Source organism: Carya illinoinensis, chromosome 15, assembly GCF_018687715.1.
Source record: "Carya illinoinensis cultivar Pawnee chromosome 15, C.illinoinensisPawnee_v1, whole genome shotgun sequence".
NCBI classification, from domain to species: Eukaryota; Viridiplantae; Streptophyta; class Magnoliopsida; order Fagales; family Juglandaceae; genus Carya; species Carya illinoinensis.
In genome coordinates this window covers 1,470,834-1,494,404 of record NC_056766.1, presented here as the reverse complement: position 1 = coordinate 1,494,404, position 23,571 = coordinate 1,470,834, and the positions used below count along the sequence as shown (strand labels likewise).

The 23,571-nt window shown below is 36.4% G+C and overlaps 2 protein-coding genes and 1 long non-coding RNA gene across 3 annotated transcripts; 1 reads left to right on the top strand and 2 right to left on the bottom strand.

Moving 5' to 3' along the window:
• Positions 1 to 696: 696 nt before the first annotated feature.
• Positions 697 to 14,299, bottom strand: LOC122296038. The gene is made up of 16 exons (XM_043105423.1): positions 14,099 to 14,299; positions 13,655 to 13,806; positions 13,070 to 13,314; positions 12,770 to 12,895; positions 11,604 to 12,204; positions 11,100 to 11,461; positions 10,781 to 10,970; positions 6,592 to 7,245; positions 5,634 to 5,964; positions 4,107 to 4,274; positions 3,676 to 3,827; positions 2,910 to 3,154; positions 2,440 to 2,565; positions 1,557 to 2,154; positions 1,091 to 1,449; positions 697 to 931 (listed from the first exon to the last, which is right to left on the bottom strand). The coding sequence occupies exons 1-16, from the start codon at positions 14,204 to 14,206 to the stop codon at positions 741 to 743; spliced, it is 4,608 nt and encodes a 1,535-aa protein (XP_042961357.1). The 5' UTR covers positions 14,207 to 14,299; the 3' UTR covers positions 697 to 740.
• Positions 14,300 to 14,482: 183 nt separating this feature from the next.
• Positions 14,483 to 16,302, top strand: LOC122297745. Its single transcript, XR_006238874.1, has 2 exons — positions 14,483 to 15,059; positions 15,967 to 16,302. It is a non-coding gene; the product is annotated as an uncharacterized LOC122297745 (long non-coding RNA).
• A 1,002-nt stretch (positions 16,303 to 17,304) lies between these two features.
• On the bottom strand, positions 17,305 to 19,552 carry LOC122296037 (protein FAR1-RELATED SEQUENCE 5-like). The gene is made up of 2 exons (XM_043105422.1): positions 18,443 to 19,552; positions 17,305 to 18,346 (listed from the first exon to the last, which is right to left on the bottom strand). Exons 1-2 carry the CDS (start codon positions 19,549 to 19,551, stop codon positions 17,305 to 17,307), a joined length of 2,151 nt encoding a protein of 716 aa, XP_042961356.1. The 5' UTR covers position 19,552.
• Positions 19,553 to 23,571: the final 4,019 nt, after the last annotated feature.

Below are 23,571 nucleotides of genomic sequence, written 5' to 3'. Positions count from 1 at the left end.
GATCATAATAGAAACTTCAAAGGATTCATATTTTGCAAGCATGTAATTATTATACTCTACTTCACTATTATTATGCCCAAATATTTGCTAGAATTCACATTTTTTCCTTAAGCCATAAATTATTGAGTAATGTTAGGTATACTTACTTTTGCATATTCTTTGTGTATTCTACTGATGTGATTGATTGTATTAATTTTTTAATATACAACCAATCACATAAGTGGAGTGCATAAAAGAGTATGCAAAAGTGATTGCAAATAAAATTTTTGTAAATTATTAATTGAAATTTTCTTTTATGAAATATATATTATTTTTTAAAAAATGATTATTTCACCTAACTAAGTAAATGTTTTTTGCACGTTGATCTTGTCTTAGTATATATATAGGAAGAAAAAAATACATATTATGCACTGTGCATTAAACGTGGCAATTAATTACCCTTTGCAGCGGTTGGTGAGTTACTTAAGGAAATATTAATTATGAACCTCCGGTCTCAGCTAGAAGCGGGGGTTTACAACGCTGCTCGAGGTTAGATCTCTTTAGATCTAGATCGATCTTAAGGGTTGTTGGTGGCCATTATTAATGTGATAAATCAAACTTTTATTTCCTTTCATTAAATATAGACCGAAGAGTCCGCACTTCAACGGTTAGTACTACTGCAACTAACTGTCGCAAGCAATACAATAATATATGATGATCATGATCAAGCTATCTAGCTAGCGTAACTGATCCTAATTTTCTTAATTTGTCGTGTCCAACACATCCCGATGATCATTTTCCAGCGAAGATTTTAATGGAACTTTACAAGGCGGCATGTAGGCTGGGGGCTGGCGGATGCTTGTCTCAGCTGTGCCCCCATTTTTCACTATGAATACTGTGTTCATACCCCAACTCAGATGTCGATCCAAGTGACAGTGCCAAAACCACACACCTGCCAAAAAATCGTCTCTTGTAAGCATCTAATTGCAGGTATGATAAACTAGATGCCACATTTTTTCTACTAAATTAACCAGATCAATAACAAATTAAATAGTGCATTAATGAATTAGAAGATGAGAAAGTATTATATATTGCATGTACGTACGTATACCTGGATTTTTTGCCACGAATCTGATGGCAACCCATCCAAGCTTAGGGACCCCAAAGGTTGTCACCTCGGGAGGATCAACCAAATTAAACTCTTTTGGGTCGGTTTCATTGTTGAAATTACCACCTCCTGTTCCAACCACGTAGAAGCTATATCCGTGCAGATGCATCGGATGATTCACCGAGCCTTTAATCAGGTTGGTCCCTTGAAAAACTATCTCCACTGATTCGTTATATTTCAGCACCTTCACCTTGGTCCCTTGCACAGTTTTGTCAAGGTTATCTTCAAATTCATCGCCTGTAAAGTTGTAGAATGAAAGCGGGAAGTCCGGGAAGTCCGTGGTATACACCCCACTAATATTCCTGTGTAAAAGTTTCGATTCAACCTAATCATATTTTCAGCATATGTGCAGTACGTAGATATATACCGACCAAGAGCAAAACAGAGGAAGACAGAGAAGAAGCTGGACCTGTAGTAGGCTTGTAGAACATCAATATGTGGGTTGGCCCAACTTATGTTATTCAAGCTTGAAGCTATGATTTGATCATCGTCCGCTCCAGAGCAGCTTGTGCAAATCATCGTATTCATGGAAGCTGTTACGTACATTCTTGTGGTTACGTTCATGGGGACGTTTATCGGATAGTCTTGGCTTGCCAAGCTTCTTATACTTTTGGTGAATTTCAAGGCTGCGTAGAAGTCCAAGTACATAGGAAGTGTAATCGGAAAGAAGGGAGGCGATGGGGAAGTATAATTTCCTCTGTATTCGAGAATTGCTGTCACATTGGCATGGTCAAATCCAGTGACGGTGGCATCCTCGCTCGAGAATTGTCTAGTAGCCATGTAATAAGAGCCAAGAGACTGGTTTGCTGTGAGTAAAATGTCCATTGTTTGTCCTGGGCTTATCATGATATAACTCGTTGCAATGGGTTTGATGTAATGACCATCCATCCCAACAACTGTGAAATTGTGTTGAGCAATTGCAAAGAAGTTTTCTGCATTCATGATACCATTAACAACTCGAAGAAGATAGGTTTTGCCATAATCAACCATCCAACGGTACGCCGTTCCTGCAATAATATTATTAAGATACTGCATGGTTGAATCGGATTCTAGTACGTATGTAGGTGGTTCCAAAGATCATATTGAATTTACCATAGAGTCTCATGGCCGACGAGTAATGTGCATTAAAAAATTATTAGAAACTTGAATTTGAATTCTAATTCTAAGCTCTATCTATCTTTAAAATTATATTTTAACAAATATATGAGAATGCATCATGTTTTTACGGTACTGCCTCGATTCGATCGGCTTGATCCTCGAGCTGCCAATTCAATAAGAAGTGAAAGACATACCGTTGGAGCAATCGCAAAAATCTCCTGGTTCGCCGTTTATGGTATATGCATCAGAATGTGGCAAGTCGGTACCGTCTTCCATGGCCTCATCTACCAATTCCTTCAAATTTCCTTTATACCAGGCCGCTGCATGTTCGATTAATAAAGAAACATTAAATAAACTAATGGGATTATATATATATATATGCATGCTTCTACATTGCCATATTAATTTCATTTGACTCGAAAGTCGAACATCATGTGTAGATCTATATATACATATATAATTTTACTAATTACAAGCTTGGTATATATATCAATATTACATACAATACTATTTGTCGTGTAATTTATTATAATTATAAAAAAATAAAAAGAAATGTTTCTTCTTATTGTACAACTCAGTACTTAATTAAATGGTATATTGAGTGGCTAAAAAAAAAAAAAACTTACAAATTGATTTGTTTTATATGTTTGTCAAAGTACCATACCGAGCACAACAACTTCTTCTCCATCCGGCTTGGGAAATGGATAGGCGGAACCAATAGCCGGCAGGACAACTATGGCACCATGAACAGTTGCTCGTGTCCAATCACTATGAGCATGCCACCAAAGGGTTCCCTCCTCCTCAGAAAATATAACTTCATATGTGAAGTTTGTTCCGGATTGAATCGGACATTGTGTTATGTATTCTGGACCATCTGACCATGGATTTCTTGGCTGCTTAACACCATGCCTGTCATATTATCCATAACGTTACCATACATCGATTAATGACTTCATATATATACCTAAATATTAGTTGTATAAATCCATACATACAAGTGTTAAGTGTGTCATACACACACACACACATGATTAAGGGCAAAACACTCAAAAATCTAATTCTGCCCTTTATAAATACATGAGTACTACAATATGTCTAACTATATATTAATTCAACTATAAGATATTCGATATTTGAATTAATATAATTTTTTTTAAAGTTTTTTTGTTTTTGTACGTATTTGTAAAATTTGTTTTGATTTTAATATTTTACTAATGATTGGTAGAATTAAGATGGAGTAAATTCTTTGAAATTCACTCTATCTTAATTGAAAAACTTTCCTAAATCAAACGTTGCCTTTAATTTTGTCGCGGCTTGTAACCGGCCACCGGATTACAGATATATAATATTTTGTGTTTTGTGCAATAATGTATTGTGTACTGTGGCCCCCTCCCCCGCGCCAGGGAGCCGCGAGTGAGAGAGATCAGTACCAGTGAATAGTGACACCATAATATCCTTGGTTGTGGACGTTAACGAAGACCGTATCCCCTTTGTGAACACGGATTACTGGGCCTGGAAAACTGCCATTAACAACCAGCATGCTCTTTGTGCTGCAGAGCCTCGTGAAGTTCTTCTCCTTAAGCTACAAAAAAGAGTATATGATATTGAATCATTTACAATATTAATTAATAAGCCAATGCTCTGCGATTAATCCACTAAAATTAAAGCTTCTATTCCAAACCCCCATGATTGAGTGTCCAAAAAAGGAAAAACAGAAAGCGCACAATTTGGAGAAAGCACAGACACATATGATAGGTGATCATGTTATGGTACTGTTCCCAAGCTGAAATTTAGGAAATGACCGTCCATGCATGATTGATATATCACTAAAGGATAGGAAAAGTGGTATCAAAGTACTTACAACGAAGTCATAGTAATGCACATCGCCTTCAACCATGCAGAAAAACTGTCCAGCAAGAAGCATAATTCCCACAATGATCTCTAAAAGTAGTGTATATTTCGAATTCATTTTCATGCCCTGATCTTCACACGGCCTAAAGATGCTACTTTTTCTTAACTTCGATAATTTTTAAATGTATAGAACAAGCATGAGATCCACCCAGGTTTAAGATAAACGACGGATCCTATCAAAGCTATAAATTACCTCGTAATCTTCTTAAAGCTGGGTGCATGAATCACGTGCATGTCTAGCTGTGAACTACCTGTAATGGTAACTCACCATACATTCTTAAATAAAAAAAGCATCAAGCTGTCGAAGATCAAGCAAGACATGCACGTGATTCACCTAGCTTCAAATCATTTCATCACGTGTTCAAACCAAAATAAAGAAAGAACTTTGAATAGAGGGTGAAGCAGTACTTCACTTGAATATTCATTACTTGCCTCTTTTAATAAATATACATTACTACGTATACTCTCTATTTGAAAACACTTAATGTAAGTTTAGGCAATTTTATCTTTAATAATTTTTAAAATTATAAAATTATCCATCCTAAAATAATGTATTTTCTCATTTAATAAAAGACCTACATATATAATTTCTAAATAAAAACTTTAAATAAAATTTCTCTAAATATATTAGAATCGTAATTTAACAGCGCTAGTACTACTGCAACTAACTGTCACAAGCAATACAATAAGGCCTGGAAAAAGCTACGCCCACAGATAAATCCTCCCGATACTCCATCCTGACTGACAAGGCCCATACCATGTGGCATGTTTTAATATTAAAAAAATTTGTCTTTGATCTAAGAAGGAAAAAATAGATCTGCTCCACATGCCACCCTCTCCCAAACCATGGATCTATTTCAAGCTTCAACTCCCGAACTCCACCCTCTCCCAAATTGAAGCCTCCATCAACGTTAGCTCTGCTCCAAGAAGGACATCCATTGGAATCTTGAAAGGCCTTTAAGCTGGGATTTTGGGGTTTTGGAACTTGGGAATTGGGGGTTTTGGGCAAAACGCTCTTGGGAGTTTAGGTGATTCATAGTTGGGTCTGGATCTTTTGGGAGATAAATGTTAAATAGTACCGTTAGCCAAGAAAGAAGCCATGGTTGTGGTCTGGTTTGGATAGATGAGTGTCGATATAGGGTTTGGGTGTTTGTTGCCGTTGGCATATGAAAATTTGGTTTGTTGTTGTTTTTGTTTTTTTTTTTTTGTTCTTTTTAAAAAAAATAAAAAAGTCACGTGGCATGCCATGTTAGTTGAAGATCTGAAATCAAGACAATTGGGCAGTGACTGTAGAACTTGGGTGATGATGATCAAGGTGGCATATGTGATGATGATGATCAAGCTATCTAGCTTGCGTGACTGATCCTCATTTTCTTAATTTGTCGTGTCCAAAACATGCTGATGATCATTTTCCAGTGAAGATTTTAATGGAATTTTACAAGGTGGCATATGGGCTTGGGGTTGGCGGATGCTCAACCATCCAAAGCCAAACATCCTCACTAAAGTCCACAAAATGCCGAACCAACTTAGTGAACTCCTCCAAAGCTATTTCGTCCTCAACCATATATGTCTTTACTGCACCATCACTTTTATGTAACTTTGGATTCAAGTCAATGATACCGTTGACTTGCTGCTGAACTTCCTTGAACTTAGCAATTGTGTACAACTCTTGAAATCTCTTTTCAATCAGAGATCGAAATATGTTGGGGATTGTGACATTAAATAACTGGAAGTCTGCGAGATTTTCATTCTCAATCTTTTTTTTCAACGCGTTATCAAATTGGTCTACAAACTCCTTTAAGTTTGTCCTAGAATGTACATAACCGTCAAAGAATGTATTCATGCTCTCTCTTCGCTGCGTTGTACTCATTCCAACTCAAAAACACTCCTTCAAAAATGCCGATACCCAATATTCACACTCAACGTATAGGCTCTGCAACCACGCATTCTCATACAAGTTGTAAGTGGTAAGCAACTCATCCCAACACTTCTCAAACTCATCAACACGTTGGGTGTCATATATACATTTCATCAAGGCACTTTTCATCCCAATTTTGTAGGAACCATATGAGCCAAGTTTCTCGAGAACTTTCTTCAGTATATGCTAAAGACAAAATCTATGCCGGGTATTTGGAAAGACAAGAGTGATTGCATTTTTCATCGCTATATCTTGATTAGTAATAATAGCTTTCGGAGCGATACCATCCATGCATTGCAACCATGTCTCAAATAACTAATCAAATTTCTCGGTATCCTCACTAGAAATCAAGCCGGCTCCCAATAGAATTGATTGCCTATGGTGGTTTACACCAACAAATGGTGCAAAGGGCATCCCATATCGATTTATTAGGTATGTGGTGTCGGATGTCACCACATCGCTGAAATATTAGTACGCTGCTCTACTATGGGGGTCTTCCCAAAAGACGTTCTTTAACCTCCCATCATCATCTATGTTCATCATATAAAAAAATCCAAGATTTTTGTATTGCATCCGTAAAAAATGCTGTCGAAGCGCTCTATCACCACCTACGCCAAGTCGTAGATGTCTTGTCTTGTCAATATAATTGCGACAATCCTTCTCGAGAAATAGGAGATTCTCGAATCCACCAGCTCCAACAATGAGAGATTCGTAACTCTTACTCACTCGGATGCCAACCAAATCATTGGTATCTAGGACCCTTTTTACGGCATCACTAACTTCTCTATTACATTGACAAAAGCAGGATTTCTTTGGACTGAGGCCATGGTTATGGATATTATGTAATGTCGTCAACCTCAGCACTCCATCTTGCCTTAAGGCATTAAACCTTGCTTTACATTCTGTCTTTCCTGTCGGATGTGACTTGGCAACATTCAACGTCCTATTCCGGGCCTTCCCACCACGGGTACAACAAAGAGTGATGTATCTAACAAAGTCATCTTCTTCCCTATTAGTCCGTTTTGTCATCACTCCAAACCCGCATTTTTTACCATATTCCTTATAATAACATAATAGCTCTTCAAGGGAATTAAACTCCATTTCCGACTTTGGCTCCTCAATTGTATCATCATCAACCACTTGGATATTTTGAGATTTCAAGGGACTGCCACTATTAGATTCCGTATGATTTGGTCATTCCTTAGTACGCTATTCAACTATAGGAGATCCACATGGCGCTTCAGATTCCCCCACCATCAGCTTTATTATCAAGTTCTGAACTAACTATCTTGCTCGTGGCAGAGCTTATATTGCTGATAAGAGTCGAAGGTTCCATGATATGTTGAAAAGAGTAACCAGAATTCTGCAACAAATTGTAAAAGCTCATCAATTAAACTGCTACAATTAAGCCACCTTATTTTTGTAATAGTTGCAAAAAAGCCAACTTATTAAGAATAAATCGAGCTACAAGTTATCACTATTTGTATGTTGATTGGATATTGGTTACCAGCCAGATATGGTAGAAAAGTTGGTGACCACGTAGGCACTGGTCCAAAGTAACCAGGTATGTAAGTTGGAATGTTTTCACTAGTTGATGGTATGGCCTAACATTATTAGATAAAGTTATTGATATATTTTCAAAAAAGAAATATCAACAGTACCAATGTTATTGAAGTGCACAATTATATAAGATACATAACTCCGATGGAGGATTTGAGCTAAATGATGTTTGCATAGTTGGCTGTTCTTTCTCGTTTCCCATGCTTGAAAAATATAATAGAACTACCACAAATTAAGTAATTCAACATAAATATGAAATCTTAAATACTTTTTAAAGGCATTTAATCAAATGAACACATGGTATTAATTGCAACCTCAAGTAACAACCAAAGAGAATAAGGAATGGCACCAAATGGACTCTATTCATATGGAATGAACTCCATAGAAGTTGACAAGCTGGGATCTCGAATATCTATGTTAGTGCATTTTGGAGTTGAAGCAAAATGAAGACAAAAATCAGGCTATCAATCAAATCGTATAGTAGCTACTTATGTTGGTCCTTTGCTTTAAGTAAACGGTAACATGGCACTCATCTGCATAATTAATATGCAGAAGTTAGTGATTTGAAAGGATCATTTGTCTCCTTTCTCATAAGAGAGCTTGGAGGAGTCTACATGGAGATCATCCCCACCTGGCCACCCTACCTTATCAAAATAATAATGAAGAGGTTAGTGATCTTTTTTTACTTAAGTTACAAACTGAAGCTTGCTAGCTTCAATTATATATGAAACAAAAATCAATGAAGATAATTTGTTTTATGGTTTAGCTGACTTGCTTAGATTCTTCATAATTTTTTTTTTGTCTGCTAACAATCCATCTTAACTAATTAATACGCGTTAAGTACTAGGGGCCAAATCAAAGAAATATTATAACTTTCCCATAAAATTAATTAAGTAGGGTAAGGCCGATATATATACGAAGGAACCCCATCATACAGAATATAAAGATCACACATCCCCTCTCTAGCAACCCCATTTCAATCGGAAACTAAGCTATTGAAAATACCAAAAAAAACCCAGTACTAAGCAATAGAAAATGCCAAAAAAAAAAAAAAAACAATAACAAAGGAGAACAAATAAACAAACGAGAAAATGTGTAACAACAACCCAGATCAAATGTTTAAAGACAAACTCAGTTAAAACCGTTCTCTTACCCACAAATGCAGATGAAAGAATAAGCTAAAAGCCAGTTCTAGCTCCTCGGCAACGTCTCTGCTTGGGGTTTTGAGATCCTGCACAATTTTCTTTACTGTTCTTCAAAGATTAACCAACCGTTCTCTTACTTACTCACAAATACAGATGAAAGAACAGAAAAATCAAGTTCAAGCTTGTTGGCGATGGGAGGTTCCGGTTTTGACCTTTGCTCGCTTCTCTTCAAAATCATGTCAAAAGCTTCCTCCCGTGTTCAACTTTGCTTTCTTTGCCTTTTTCCTCTTTTTTAATTTTTTTAATTTTTTATTTACCGGCTGACAACTGCCACATCAGTCATGAGGACATGACGGGGTTACGCCCCAGGGTATGTAGCAGTATTGTTTTTAATTGGATTGGATTACTATCCCGCAAGTTGATATCGCTCGTCGTCGTCAGGTTTTAATTTTTTTAATGGGTTTTTTTAATATATTTAAAAATAAAAGAAATATTAATTTATTAATATATCAAACAATACACCTTAGGTTTGAACTGTACATCGTAGCCGGCATACTAGCTTTTTCCTTTTTAATTTACTTTTTCATGTTTTCAAACTAAGGTTCTCAACTCGCAGCTACGAAGAAAGTCCCAACTGTTAATCCACTATTAACCAACCTTCAAAGTATCCTGGGTTTTCCTTGTACCCTCCTGGAGGAATTAATGTCGGTTGGCTACCCATTCAAGTCAACGCCTGGCCTGTCTATAAGCCAAACTATATACACGTGCATATGACCTTTTCTTCTTTGGCCCAAATGAAGTCGCTGTCCACTTTTTCCCGAACACCCAAATTAAATTAAATTATGAAGAAAGTATGGGGAATAATATTATTTATTTGATTGGAGAGCATATATATATATATATATATATCAGGGGAGTTGTGTGTATATATATATATGTATATATATATTGCTTTGTTTTCCTTTCAAGGTGTGTTATGAGATACGAGTTGGTCTCATATATTTAGTGTGTAAATTCACATAAATCTGGAGTTTTACATCATATAAAGTAATACTATGTCGTTTGAGTTTGTTTTCATAATTTAATTGCTCATGTATTTTATTTTTTAATTAATTGTTAAAGAAGTGACTATTAATATATTAATATTTTTATTTTTTATTTTTTAAAAAGTATTTACAGATGTTTAAAAAATGTTGAAAAGAAGAAAAAAAAAGTTAAAAAATTAATATTTATCATTGTGGGTGTGGTCACCAATGATATCAAATAAAAATATTTATGATGTTTTTTGTATAACAATAAACGTTAAATGGTGTAAGTTTGGGCATAAAAACATCCTAATTAAGACACAATCATTATTAATACACTATTTTTCATGAGACTTATTATAGTACAGCTTATAAAATAATTAAAAGAATAATATTTTATTTCATTATTATAGAACGCGCGTATTTCTTACTTCCTGGAATATATTAGGTAGACTTCCTGGATTCATGGTAGACTTGCATATTTCCAACGAAAATTTTTGACTCGAGGCCGCTGCGGTTCCTGGTCGTCTGCAAGTCTCCCACGAATCCAGATCAGAGACCTGATATTCTTTGTTTTCCGTGGGTCTAGTTAGGAATGTTGGCTGCCTAGCTAGCAATTCAAGTCAAATCTGAACGACTCGGTTCGATTTCCAAATATATAGGACAAATTTTGTTTCTACCATAAACATCGTTTTATTTATTTATTTTGAAGTATGATCAGACCGGAGAAAATCAACAGACCGTCCAACATATTTGCTCCTAGCTATGTGCATAGCTTATAATTAAGAGTTTTGTTACCTATAAGTAAAATCGTGTACTAATATATATATCAATACTAATTTTTTTATATTTAAAATTTAAATTAGTACTGTTTTCAATAAAATCTACTTTTTGATCAATTACATTAAATTAATGTACATATTAATATGCAATTATACTTACAACTAAATTTTTTCTATAATTAATAATTAATAACTAATACACATCTTCGCGACTAGAATCATCGAAATCTTCGATCCAAGGGAGGTAGGGTACATTACAAGCAGGCATATAAGGAGGGGGTGGGCGAATACTTGTCTCAGGAGTGCCACCATTCTTCACTATCATTACAGTGTTCATCCCCCAGCTAAGATGTCGATCTAAATGGCAGTGCCAAAACCATACTCCTGGTATATGTAAATCATTCAAAGAATTAGAGCAAGTTTTTCTGGTGTATGTATGAAAATTAATGAACCCAAAAACTCAAGATGAAGATATATATAGCAAAACGTTAAAGAGCTTAATTAATTAATTACCAGGATTATTTGCTTTGAATCTGATGGTAGCCCATCCGTTTTTGGGGACTCCTATGGTACTCACTTCAAGTGGATCAACCAAGTTATAGGATTTGGGATCAGTCTCATTATTGAAATTGCCATAACCTGATCCAACCACGTAAAAGCTATGACCATGCACGTGCATTGGATGATTCTCTGATGCATTTAGTACTTCTGTCCCTTGAAATGTTATTTCCACCTCTTCATCGTAGTTCAACATCTTAACTTTGGTCCCTTGAATTGGTACTGTAGTGTTAAACGGCAAATCTTCCTGAGTAAAGTTAAACATAGATGGTGGCCAGTTTGGAAAATCATCGGTGTATACTCCAGCACTCAAGTTCCTGTTTCGTATTTTCAAATGATCAATGTCAAACGTGCATAAAAAAAAAAAAAAAAAAAAAAAAAAAAAAAAAAAAAAAAAAAAAAAAAAAACCCTATCAATGGAAGTAAATTAAATAAAAGTAAGAGCACATTTGTATATACCTGTAATAGGCCATCAGTATATCAGTGCTGGGGTTCACAAAACTGATGTTATTTAAGCTTGAAGAAAGCCTGTTGCCATTGATCCCCTCACAGGTTTCATTTGGACAGAGAATCTGGTTCATTTCAACTGTGATATACATTTTGGTTGTTACATTTAGTGGGACATCTACAGGGTAATCTTCGCTTGCTAAGCTCCTAAGGCGGTCCAAAAACATGTCAGCAGCAATGAAGTCCTCGTAGGTAGGCAGGCTGGCAGGGAAGACAGGATGGTTGGGAGCAGTATAATTGCCACTGTACATAAGAATTGCTGTCGCATTGGTTTGATCGTAATCTGTGACATCCGGCCGGGCACTATCATACTGTCTGGCGGCAATGTAGTAATGGCCGAGAGACTGGTTCGCCGTGAGCAGGACATTCATGGTTTGTCCAGGGCTTATCACTACATAATCTGTGTTTATGGGCTTCACGTAATTTCCATCCATTCCTACCACTGTGAGATTATGATTTGCAATTGCAAAGAAGAGTTCTGCATTCATGGCTGCATTGACTATCCGGACTAGATATGTCTTGCCATAATCAACCACCCAACGATATGTCGAGTCTGTAAATTATACATAACGTGATAAAAATCATACATAATTGGAATATCAATCTGGTTTTTTTTCCATGTTTTGGGTCTTATATCTTATACTTGTTTTAATGGATAACTATATTTTTTTACCTATAAATTATTATCACTTATTCTCCTAAACTACTACTTCTATTTTTCAATTTGTATCCTGATAGCAGTAAGGATGAGTGAAAATTTTGATTGGATCGATCGAACATTTTAATAGTCAAATTGATCAATGGAAAATGTAAAGAAAAACTGTAATAATTTAGGATACAAATGAAGATTAATGTGTGATAGTGTGTATGTCTAATGTGTTGTTTTCCTAATTAAGAAGTATGGAATGTACTAACATTGAAACTAGCTGCAAGTTTTGATCAATAGTCAAGATTATAAGTATAATGATCCTAAAAATGGGGCATGTCATAATGTCTTTACCAAAATGTATTTAAGTTGGCCTCCTTATTCTTTTACTAATTAGGCCATTTGAGGACGATGATTTAATTGCTAAGGCTTAATTCTTAGTAATTCACAATCTTAATTAATGCGTGCGTACCTTTAGAACATTCCAACAAATCTCCTGGTTGGCCATTGATCACATAAGAATTTGAACGCGGTGTATCTGCACCAGTTTGGAGATCCTCGTCTACTAACTTGTTAACATCTCCAAGATACCACGATCCTGTTTGCAATTTATGTCGACTAAGAAATGGTATTGAAAATCATGATCTTTTGTTAATTTCTATATTCACTTTGCTGCTAATTTGTTGTGTTAAATTAGCTGCTGGAAAATTCAGCCAACATATTATATATAATGTATGAATGTACGTATATGGAAAGGAGTACTTAAACATACCGAGTACAAGAATTTCTTCATCATCGGGCTTGGGATATGGATAAGTTGTTTCATCAGGCGAGTAGATAACAATGGCGCCATGGACGCTAGATCTCGTCCAGTCACTATGGGCATGCCACCAAAGAGTTCCTTCCTCCGTAGTAAAAATGACCTCATATGTGAAATTTGAACCTGGTTCTATTGGACATTGTGTGATATATTCTGGACCATCCGCCCATGGATTTCTCGGTTGTTTTACTCCATGCCTGCACGATAATATCATCCGATATATAGGATTGATTGGGATTTCAAGAAATTTTCTGATCGAATTCTTGTAGTTAGGACCTTGCTTTAATTCTAACCAGAGAAAGATACAAACAAGGCCTACATTATTTAGTTCAGTACGTTATTCATGTGGATCTACCGAGTTGCATGAAGTCATGTCCTGAGGGAATTGATTGGTTTCAATAGTTAGCACGCAACATGATATTCTTGTATGTTGGTTCTTGTTTACTGCTGGTCGGCTAGATAAATTCTAATAGCCTTAGTATAAGTGCATGCTGCATGGATGTTATAAGTATTAATGGTAGGAGAAGAGATCAGTACCAGTGAATGGTGACACCATAATATCCTTTGTTGTGGACGTTTACAAAGACCGTATCTCCTTTGTGAACATGGATTACAGGCCCTGGAAAACTGCCATTTACAACCAGCATGCTCTTTGTGCTGCAGAGCCTCGTGAAGTTCTTCTCCTTAAGCTACAAAAAGGAGAATATGATAGTGATTCATTTGCAATCTCCCATATACATTATTAATTAAGCTAATGCTCTGCGATTAATACGCTAAAAACCTTCTAATCCAAACCCCCATGCATGATTGAGCGCCCAAAAAAGGAAAAACAAAAAGCCCACTCTTTGGAGAAAGCACAGACATATATAATAGGTGATCATGTTATGGTACTGTTCCCAAGATGAAGTTTAGGAAGTGAACATGCATGCATCATTGATATATCACTGAAGAATAGGAAAGCGGGAATATCGAAGTACTTACAACGAAGTCATAGTAATGCAAATCGCCTTCAACCAAGCAGAAAAATTGTCCAGCAAGAAGCAAAATGCCTACAATGATCTCTAAAATTAGTTTATATTTCGAATTCATTTTCTTGCCCTGCTCTTCACACGGCCTAAAGATGCTACTTTTTCTTAACTAACTTAAGTTTCACATATATAGAACAAGCATGAGATCCACCTTTAAGATGAACGACGGATCCTATCAAAGCTATAAATTACCTAGTAGTCTTTATCTAGTTGTCAACTAACTGTAATAGTAACCCACCAAACATTCTCAAATAAAAGAAGCATGAATCTGTCGATCGAAGTTCATGATCAAGGCAAGGCATGCACGTGATTCACATATATATATGCAATTCCAGATCTAAGCCACCTAGCTTCAAATCATTTTGTCACGCTCCATCCAAAAAAAAAAAAAAATCATTTTATCATGTGTTAAAACCAAAATAAAGAAAGAACTTTGAATAGTGGGTAAAGCAGTACTTCGCTTGCTTGTTACACACACACGTATATATATATTATATATCCGTTACTTGCCTAGCTTTCAATAAATATATTGGAGTCGTACTTCAACAGCGCTAGCTAGTACTACTGCAACTAACTGTCGCAAGCAATACAATAAGGATAATGATACGTTTACACCCCTGTACCACTCATTTACCACCCATTCCACGTGTCTTGTTTATTTTTTTTTTTCAACTCTGTTGCTGCCGGTTACTTTTTATAAATTTTCTCTTTGTAATGATGTGATTTTCTTGCTTGTGTCAGACTACTTCTGCCGTATAGAATAAAATTTCATTTTGAAATTCAAATCTCCCACGGTTTATTTTCATTTTCGTTGGGCTCTCACTAACGCAGGCTGAGAACGAACATCCCAGCGTCCTCTCCCCTTCAAGTCGCGACTCTTGCGGTGTGGCCATCAGACAACAGCGCCTTCAAAGGTAAGGATACTTCTCTCTCCCTCCCCTTCAACTCTCTCTCTCTTTCTGTTTCTCTAATTGATGCGAAGAACAAGAGAGCTTTTGACTTAAACTTCAATCGCTGTAAGGGTATTCTCTTTTCAGTTATAATGTTGAATATTCAATCCTGTACTGCTTGTTTATGACTTGGGCGCTCTCGAATCTTATCCCTGAAATTATTGCTATTCTTGTTGTATATTAAGCTTATTATTAGCATTAGTATTTGGTTTTTGTTTGAAACTTTTGAGAGCTTTAAAATGAATCTTAAGCCAGATTTTGGAGTGGGTATCTTGAAATCTCAAGGTCGAGCTTGTATGTGTAACTGGATGTTGTCTTTGAGGCATTAAGGTGCACGATTTTGGATAATAATCGAGGCCTAAAGAATTAATTGGTGCTTGCAGTTAATTTCTGGAATTGGGATGGGTTGTGGTTGTTCCAAGCTCTCGGGTGTTGTTGGGATGGTGACTTAATTTTAAATTTTTTTGTAAGATTTGATTTAGCTTTGGCCACTATCCATCCTTTTTTCATGAGCTTTTTTGCATTTTTAATAAGCTGCATGCAACTTGATTGGAGAATTGCAAATTTAGCACAAAAAGTAAGAAACAAATAGAAATAAAAGGGAAGGAAAATATATAATTTTAGTTGCATGTTTAGTTTTTCACTCTCCCAAAAATTCAATACGAAACATATTTTGGACTAAATAGTATTTAAAATTTTATCTGCTCTTTTATAAAATCCAATATAAAAACAAATGTTAAAAAATTCTCAAAAATTGTGAAACCAAATAGGCCCTTGACAATAGATAAATTAACTCATAATGTAAATGACATTATTCATTACCTATGTACTTAATATACAGCTAATTAGGATAGTCTATTAATGATTGCAGGTCAATAAAGGAGATAGAAGGAAGAGGACATCAAGTACAAATTCATAATGAAGCACACAAAATGAAGTCCAAACCATCTTTGATATTTTGCTGGTTTTTTGTCAAAAATATCGTATATGATGTTGGACTTTGATTACTAGTGGCTATATGGCCTTGTTATCCAAGTTCCTTAGTGACGCCTGTATGGCTTTGTTTTTTTAGCTTGATGTGTGTCTCACTGACAAAAGTAGTATTTATTCTCTTGTTCTGTTTTTTTGCCCTGACAGTTTCTCTTTGATGCCAAATTCAATATGTATGGTATTTGACAAAAATGAGATGAGGATTATGCTTATTGTATTTGGAAGGATGAAAACAAGTATTAATTCTAATTTTTTGAAATATTTATATGAACAACAATAAATATTATTTTAACTTGTTCCAAACCCACTTAGAAAACATAATTTTGAGTTATCCGATCTTGACAATTTTGCTTTTTATTGGCAATATTCCATATTAAGAAAAACTATTATAGATTTTTTGCAATATATTGGAGGACTAATGAAATGATGGCATGGCAAAATGAATGTATAGCTCATCTGAACTATGATGAGAAACTCTTCCAAAGCTAGTAACAACACAGTATAACTCAACCTTTCATATGAGTATATAGTTGGTTTAATTTACAGCAGCTTGAAATTTCGCACAAAAATCAATTGTTGAGAATGAATACAAGGCAGACCACAAATAACCATCTTCCAGGTTGAGCACAAAATTGCCACATCGCAAATAATACGACTAGCATTTACACCAAAATCAGCAAAATGAACCTTAACAACTAAAGCCTGCACGTAGACATCTTAAATATCATGACCTTCCATCATAAACAGCAGCTAGGCTATTTTAATTTATTAACTTCCTTGCAAGATGGCCCTAAAGAATGGACCTACAGTCCTAAACCTGCAATATATTATTACACTAATGATTATGCTATTTTAAGTAAAATTTAATTTTAATATAATTAATATAATATACGTACGAATGTCGACATTTAAATCTTCATCGTCTAAGAGCTGTAAAGACGGTTGTACCTATCAAGGCAAGATAAGATAATCAAAATTAATATTCTCAGATAATAAATATCTTCAAACAAAACAAATGAACAAATCAACAATACTACCATAGTCGATTGAGCAGTAGAGGCTATAGGAAAATCACGCTCTGGCAAACAAGGTGAGCTAACGTCTGTGACAGCGATTGTGACTAGGTGTGACCTATTCTTCTTTTAAAAATTTCAAGACATTGCAGTTAATGCCAAATAGGTTTGAAAATATAATTAGAAACACAAAATATAAAAACTGCCTAACTTACCGGAGCCCTTTGAGTCTTCCTTGCTTTCAAGCGATTAATCGCTTTCTCAGCTGATGATTGTTTCCTTTTAGAAACTGGCCTACCTTTACTACGAGCAGCAACTGGACTTTTTAATTTGTCAGATCTCTTTGTCACCCCTAATGACTCAGTAGACCGATTATCACACACAGGCTGAACCTCAACCCACTCCAGCTTTAACTTACTTAATTGAGTCAGTAACTTCGCACAACCATCATCTGAGGTGCCTGCAATTGAAGAAATCTCGTAAAAGGCCTTGTTTAGTTTATTCATTCGGTATGCGTTTGGACTATAACTCAGATCATCGCGGCTACTTCGAACAAGCGTATAATCTCGTTTCAGGTCCTTCCTCCATCTATCAAGTATGTATTTTGCAGGCAACTCTTCCTTATCATGGAGTGTCAATACACGAATGACATGTCTACACAAAATGCCTTTAAAAGCAAACAACTGACATGTGCAGTTTGCTTCACACTCTATCTCATTAAACTCAACAACATATTTTGTACTTTTTCTAAATCCATCTATAACTTGGACCTGATCAGCCACATGGTATATAAAAATCCCTCCTTCACTCTGAATCAATGATGCGCAGCAATAAATCAAACCTCTTAACTCTTCTTGAACTTCTTTAAATTTTGCATTCGTATAACTTGCTTGAAATTGTCTCTCAATGCCATAAAAAGTTATGCATGGAATTTGCGTGTGAAATGAACTAAAGTCAGCTGCAAGCTCATTTTCAATTTTGCGTCTAAGTGCATTATCATATTGATCTACAAATTGCTTTAACGTTGTCTTTGAATTTACGTAATCATCAAAAAATGCATTCATACCCTCGCTTCGCTGAGTAGATGACATTCCTGCCCAAAATTCATTTCTGACGTAGGCTGGCACCCATAGATGACGCTCAGAATATAACCATTCAAGCCATGAATGATCATGCAAATCAAAATTGTCAAGAAGCTGCAGCCAACACTTGTTGAATTCATCACGACTCAACGTGTCATAAACACACCTGTGTGAACAATCCAACGATCAATGGGTCAATTACCCACAATATGCCACAACAAAATATCATAGTATTCTAGAAATAATCAAGGAAAACAAATACCTGTGCAGCTGACTTTTGATGTCATCATATTGACTGTACGCTCCAAATTTTTCGGGAACCTTTTTCATTATATGCCACAAGCAAAATCGGTGTCGAGATTTTGGAAACACTCTTGCAATTGCATTTTGCATAGCTTTATCTTGATCTGTTATTATGGCTTGTGGTGCTCGGCCATTCATGCACTTAAGCCATGACTCAAATAACCATACAAACGTGTCCGTATCCTCTCCAGAAATCAAGCCACATCCAAATAAAATCGATTGACCATGATGATTAACTCCCACAAAAGGAGCAAATGGCATTTTGTATGAATTGGTCAAGTACGTCGTGTCAAAAGTTATAACATCACCAAACGATTCATAAGCAGCTCTACTACGGGCATCCGCCCAAAACACATTCCTCAATCTGGTTTCATCATCAACGTCTATAATATAATAAAAACCATCATTTTGTGCCTGCATACGAGTGAAGTAGTTTTGTAGTGCTTCGGCGCCTCCTAACCCAAGCCGAAGTAATCTAACCTCACGTATGTAATTTCGCGCATCTCTCTCTCCAAACGTGAGATTCTCATATCCTCCTGCCTCAGCAACACAAGAATTGTAGTTCTTGCTCAATTGAATGCCAGCCATATCATTATATTCTAGTTTTCTTTTGCTCGACTCATCCAACCTCTTATGACATCTAATATATCTTGCTTTTCCAGGACTAAGAACATGACTGTGCTCAAGGACAACATGGGTTAAACGAAACTTCCCCTCGGAACCTAATATAGCATTGATCTTTGCCTTGCATCCGTTATGTTCCATTGGCCTCGGTTTAAGAATATTCGACGCTTTGCTAACATACGTGCCTTGACGGACACAAGCAAGTGTGAAATACCTTATTTGCCCATCGGCTCCAGTTTTAGAATTTCGTTTTGTCACTCCAAACCCAACTTGTTTTGCATACCTCGTGTAATATGCCCTTACTTCCTCAATTGATGAAAATGACATTCCCTCCTTTGGCTCTTCAACAACACCCTCGTCTCCAATATTTGGTTCCATCCCTACATAGATATAACATAACAAATAAAGACATACATACATACACACATCGTACATCCAATGCATTTTTTTTGTATATATCACTACTAAACTTCATAGCAGGCAAATTCAAAATTTCGGATTTATCATTTCCATTTATTTTGGTTTAACTTTATTTATGGGTCAAAACCACAACTAGCAAGCATTTAAAATGTCTAAAATTATATAATAAAATCCCTTTTATGATAGCATATCTAGATCTTAGAAATGATAGTCTTTTTTTTTTTTTTTTTTAACTTCCAAATATAGTGTATATTTTTTATTCATCATCAAATTTTACTTTCGAATCTAAAACTATTAAAGAAAGTTATGCAAACAAAAGTAGGCAAAAATGATTGTCCTACCCCAATCATGGCATAATACCAGATAATCAAATCCAAGCAAAAATGAAAATTACAAAAAGTTAAATTCACTTGTACTAGTGGGGTTTGTTGTGAAAAATATTCAACTAATTACACAAGTAAAAAGGAAAATTACAATAATAAATTAAATTCACTTATATTGGAGGCAAATACACATATGGTTCAGTATGAAAAATATTTAACAGATTACATAAGTAAAAATTAAAATTTTAATAACAAATTAAATTCACTCATAGAAGTCTAAAATACATCAAAAAATTCATTGTGAATACTCAATTAATTACAATCAAAAATTAAGAATTTCATTACACGAATAACTAATTTTTTTTCATATCATAGGAGGTGTAACGATGGAAGTGAGACAGAAGTTATACCCACTGTAAGTGGTGCGTCGTGGAGGATCTGACTGGATGGTCTTCACGTTTGGGCTGAAGGGGTGGGCTGGAAGTGGGCCCGATGTTTGGGCTGGAGGGTGGGCTTGACGTTGTCTGGGCTTCAGGAGTGGGCTCAACGTTGACTGGATTCGAATGGTGGGCTCGACGGTGGCAACCCACGGAAAACGGACGGAAAAATTTTTTAGAACGGGAAACGAATGCAGTTCCCGTCGTAAAGAAATAAAAGCTTGGATGAACTTGAGAGAGAGAGAGAGAGAGAGAGAGAGAGAGAGAGAGAGAGAGAGAGAGAGAGAGAGAGAGAGTAGAGGAGAGGGTTGAAAGTGAGATGTTTTGGCGCGAGATAATTCATGTTTCTGACAGGAATAGTTTCAATCAGCTGGACCAAATCACATCCTTCACTGTAGAGAAATTTCAGTCCAAAGCATCTGCAGTAAAGCAGTCTGACGCAAGGAAAAAGTAACCGGCAGCAGCAGAGTTAGAAAAAAAAAAAATAAAGCCACGTGAGGATGGGTGGTAAATGAGTGGTATAGGGGTGTAAACGTATCATTATCCATACAATAATATATGATGATGATGATCAAGTCTAGCTAGCGTGACTGATCCTAATTTTCTCAATTTGTCGTGTCCAACACATCCGGCCTGATGATCATTTTCCAGCGAAGATCTTAATGGAACTTTACAAGTGGCATGTAGGCTGGGGGTTGGTGGATGCTTGTCTCAGACTCTCAGCAGTGACCCCATTTTTCACTGTGAATACTGTGTTTATACCCCAACTCAGATGTCGATCCAAGTGACAGTAATGCCAAAACCACACACCTGCGAAAAAATCGTCTCTTGTAAGAATCTAATAGCACGGATGATAAACTGGATGCCACATTTTTTCTACTAAATTAACCAGAACAATAACAAATTAACAATGCATTAATGAAGAAGATGAGAAGAGTAATATTATATAAATATATATATTGCATGTACGTTGTGACGCTGTCAACTCTCACGTACGGATACGTGGAAATCGAGATGTTGGGATGACAATAACATGGGTCACATCTCCCATTGTTAAGTGTCAAGTGTGTGTACAAGCAAAAGTGTACTACAAAAATAACACAGTAGAATAACAAAGTCGATCGACTAAGTACCATAATTTATTTAAATATAATCTCACTTAAAACAAGCGTACTAAAAATATTACTAATTCTAATAACATCGTAAATCTAAAATATATAATTTAATTTCCAAATAAATTAAGCCAAACTTCAAATCAGTCCTCCGGCAGAGCCTCCTCCTCCTCAACTGCATCCAAAATCTACGATATCAAAAACAGTACTGCAAGTAAATAATAATCTAAACACCCACAAGATAAAAATACAATTTATTTAAATACTATCTCGCTTAAAACAAGCGTACTAAAAATATTACCAGTTCTAGTAACATCGTAAATCTAAAATACATAATTTAAAGACGGAAAATAATTTTCAAATAAATTAAGCCAAACTTCAAATCAGTCCTCCAGCGGAGCCACCTCTTCAGACTCAGCCTCCTCCTCAACTGCATTCAAAATCTACGGTACCGAAAACAGTACCGCAGGTAAGTAATAATCCAAACACCCATAAGATAAAAATACATTAAAACCTCAATAATATGTATGATATCCGAAAATAATTATTTTCCAACGCACACAAAAAATAATTCCATTTCCAACTTATGCCAAAAATCACATTTGGCCCAAAATATTTCTTCTAAAAACTTTTCCTCACATTTTTCCTAGAAAATAGTCCAAAATTCAAGCCTCAACTCAAAATTCATTTTCATTAACCATATGCACCATGACCTCCCATAGAGGTCATCCGCACAACCTAACTCCCTTCATCACACTATGAGTAACGACCATGTGTGTGACCTTATAACGAGCTATGCCAAGTTCTTCGCCCAACACGTACGTAGCCAAGCATCCTCTAACCTCTGCCAGCAGAGGGGCCACGGAGGCGACATAAGAGCATTACTATCCCACCCGCTCCCGTTGTCGCCCAGCAACAACTCATGGGATGTCATTCAATATATTGCACTCCCCAGTGACCAAAGGATCTCCACCGAAATAATGTCTCATCTCGACTTGAGGTCATGATACACATGCACCCAAAAATCTATTTACAATTGAAAACCTAGTTTTCAATATCCAACACATGTACATGCATGCCATTATGCGAAAAATTCAATTTTTCCTTTTCAATCATGAACATGGATGCTCCATGCAATGCACACATCAAGACACAAAATATTTAATAAATCTCAACATCAACTAACATACAAATAACTCTATCCTTTAATCCATTCGACCCCAGAACTCTTCGGATTCAATTCGGCATAACTAACTAATCACAATTTATTGTTAAAAAAAATATATTTAAATTTTAAATAAAGTTTGAAAAATACTTATAACGCTATAAAATAAAATTTGGAAGATCAACTAGCTACAAAAGGCGTTAACAAAGCAACGTAACAGTACAAAATGCACAGTGGCCGTGGATACCAAAATATTCAAATCTGAATGGAGGCAAACAAATGCTAGGGAAGGCTAGGGAATGGCTCATGGAGGTCAATGGAGTTGATCGTGGTGGCTGGTGGTCGTGGGTGGCGGTGCACGGAGGAGATCGGCCCACTTTGGGGAAAAGAGGCCGTGGGAGAGTGTGGTGGCTATAGGTCACGGTGGGGCATAAGATTGGACAGGGGAGGTCACCGGTGGATGGGGAAGCTGTTGGTGGTGGCGTACGGCAAAGGAACGGAGGGAACGCCATGGGTCTTGGTGGGCTTCATGGTGGCGAATGGTGGTGAGTTAGGGGCTGAGCTTGGTGGAGGATGTTGGCCGGCGGGAGGGGAAGCTGTGGTGGTGGTGGCGTCGTTGGGCGGCACACGGCGGCCTAGTAAATTCATGGCCATTTCGGGCCCTACACGGCTAAGAGAGAGAGAGAGTGGGCTCTGGGGGGTGGTGGCCGGTGCAAGGGAGGTTGTCAGAGAGTGGGGAAGATGGTAGGCTAGGCGGTGATGCCAGACGGTGGTGTACGATGTACGGTGGTACCAACGGCAGTGAGAGAGACGCACGGAAGGGAAGAGGGGAGGGGGGCATGCACAGGTTAGAGACAGGAGGAAAAGGAGGAAAAAAGAAGGAAAGAAGAAAAAGAAAGGAAAGAGAAAAAAGAAAAAAAGAAAAAGAAAAAAGAAGGGAAAGAAAATGAGATCCAGTTTTTTCAACTTGGAGTCTCAAACTGATCCAACGAAAATAAATTTTAAAA

What these genes read in the sequence shown, in the direction of transcription:
- LOC122296038 (XM_043105423.1), bottom strand. Translation starts at nt 14,206, where the DNA reads ATGAATTCGAAATATAAACTAATTTTAGAGATCATTGTAGGCATTTTG. An exon ending in TATGGTGTCACTATTCACTG is followed by an intron (nt 3,155 to 3,675) that starts GTACTGATCTCT and finishes ATAATATGACAG; the next exon opens with GCATGGTGTTAAGCAGCCAA. An exon ending in ATTCGTGGCAAAAAATCCAG is followed by an intron (nt 932 to 1,090) that starts GTATACGTACGT and finishes ATTTTTTGGCAG; the next exon opens with GTGTGTGGTTTTGGCACTGT.
- LOC122296037 (XM_043105422.1), bottom strand. Translation starts at nt 19,551, where the DNA reads ATGCATTGGATGTACGATGTGTGTATGTATGTATGTCTTTATTTGTTA. An exon ending in ATCAAAAGTCAGCTGCACAG is followed by an intron (nt 18,347 to 18,442) that starts GTATTTGTTTTC and finishes TTGTTCACACAG; the next exon opens with GTGTGTTTATGACACGTTGA.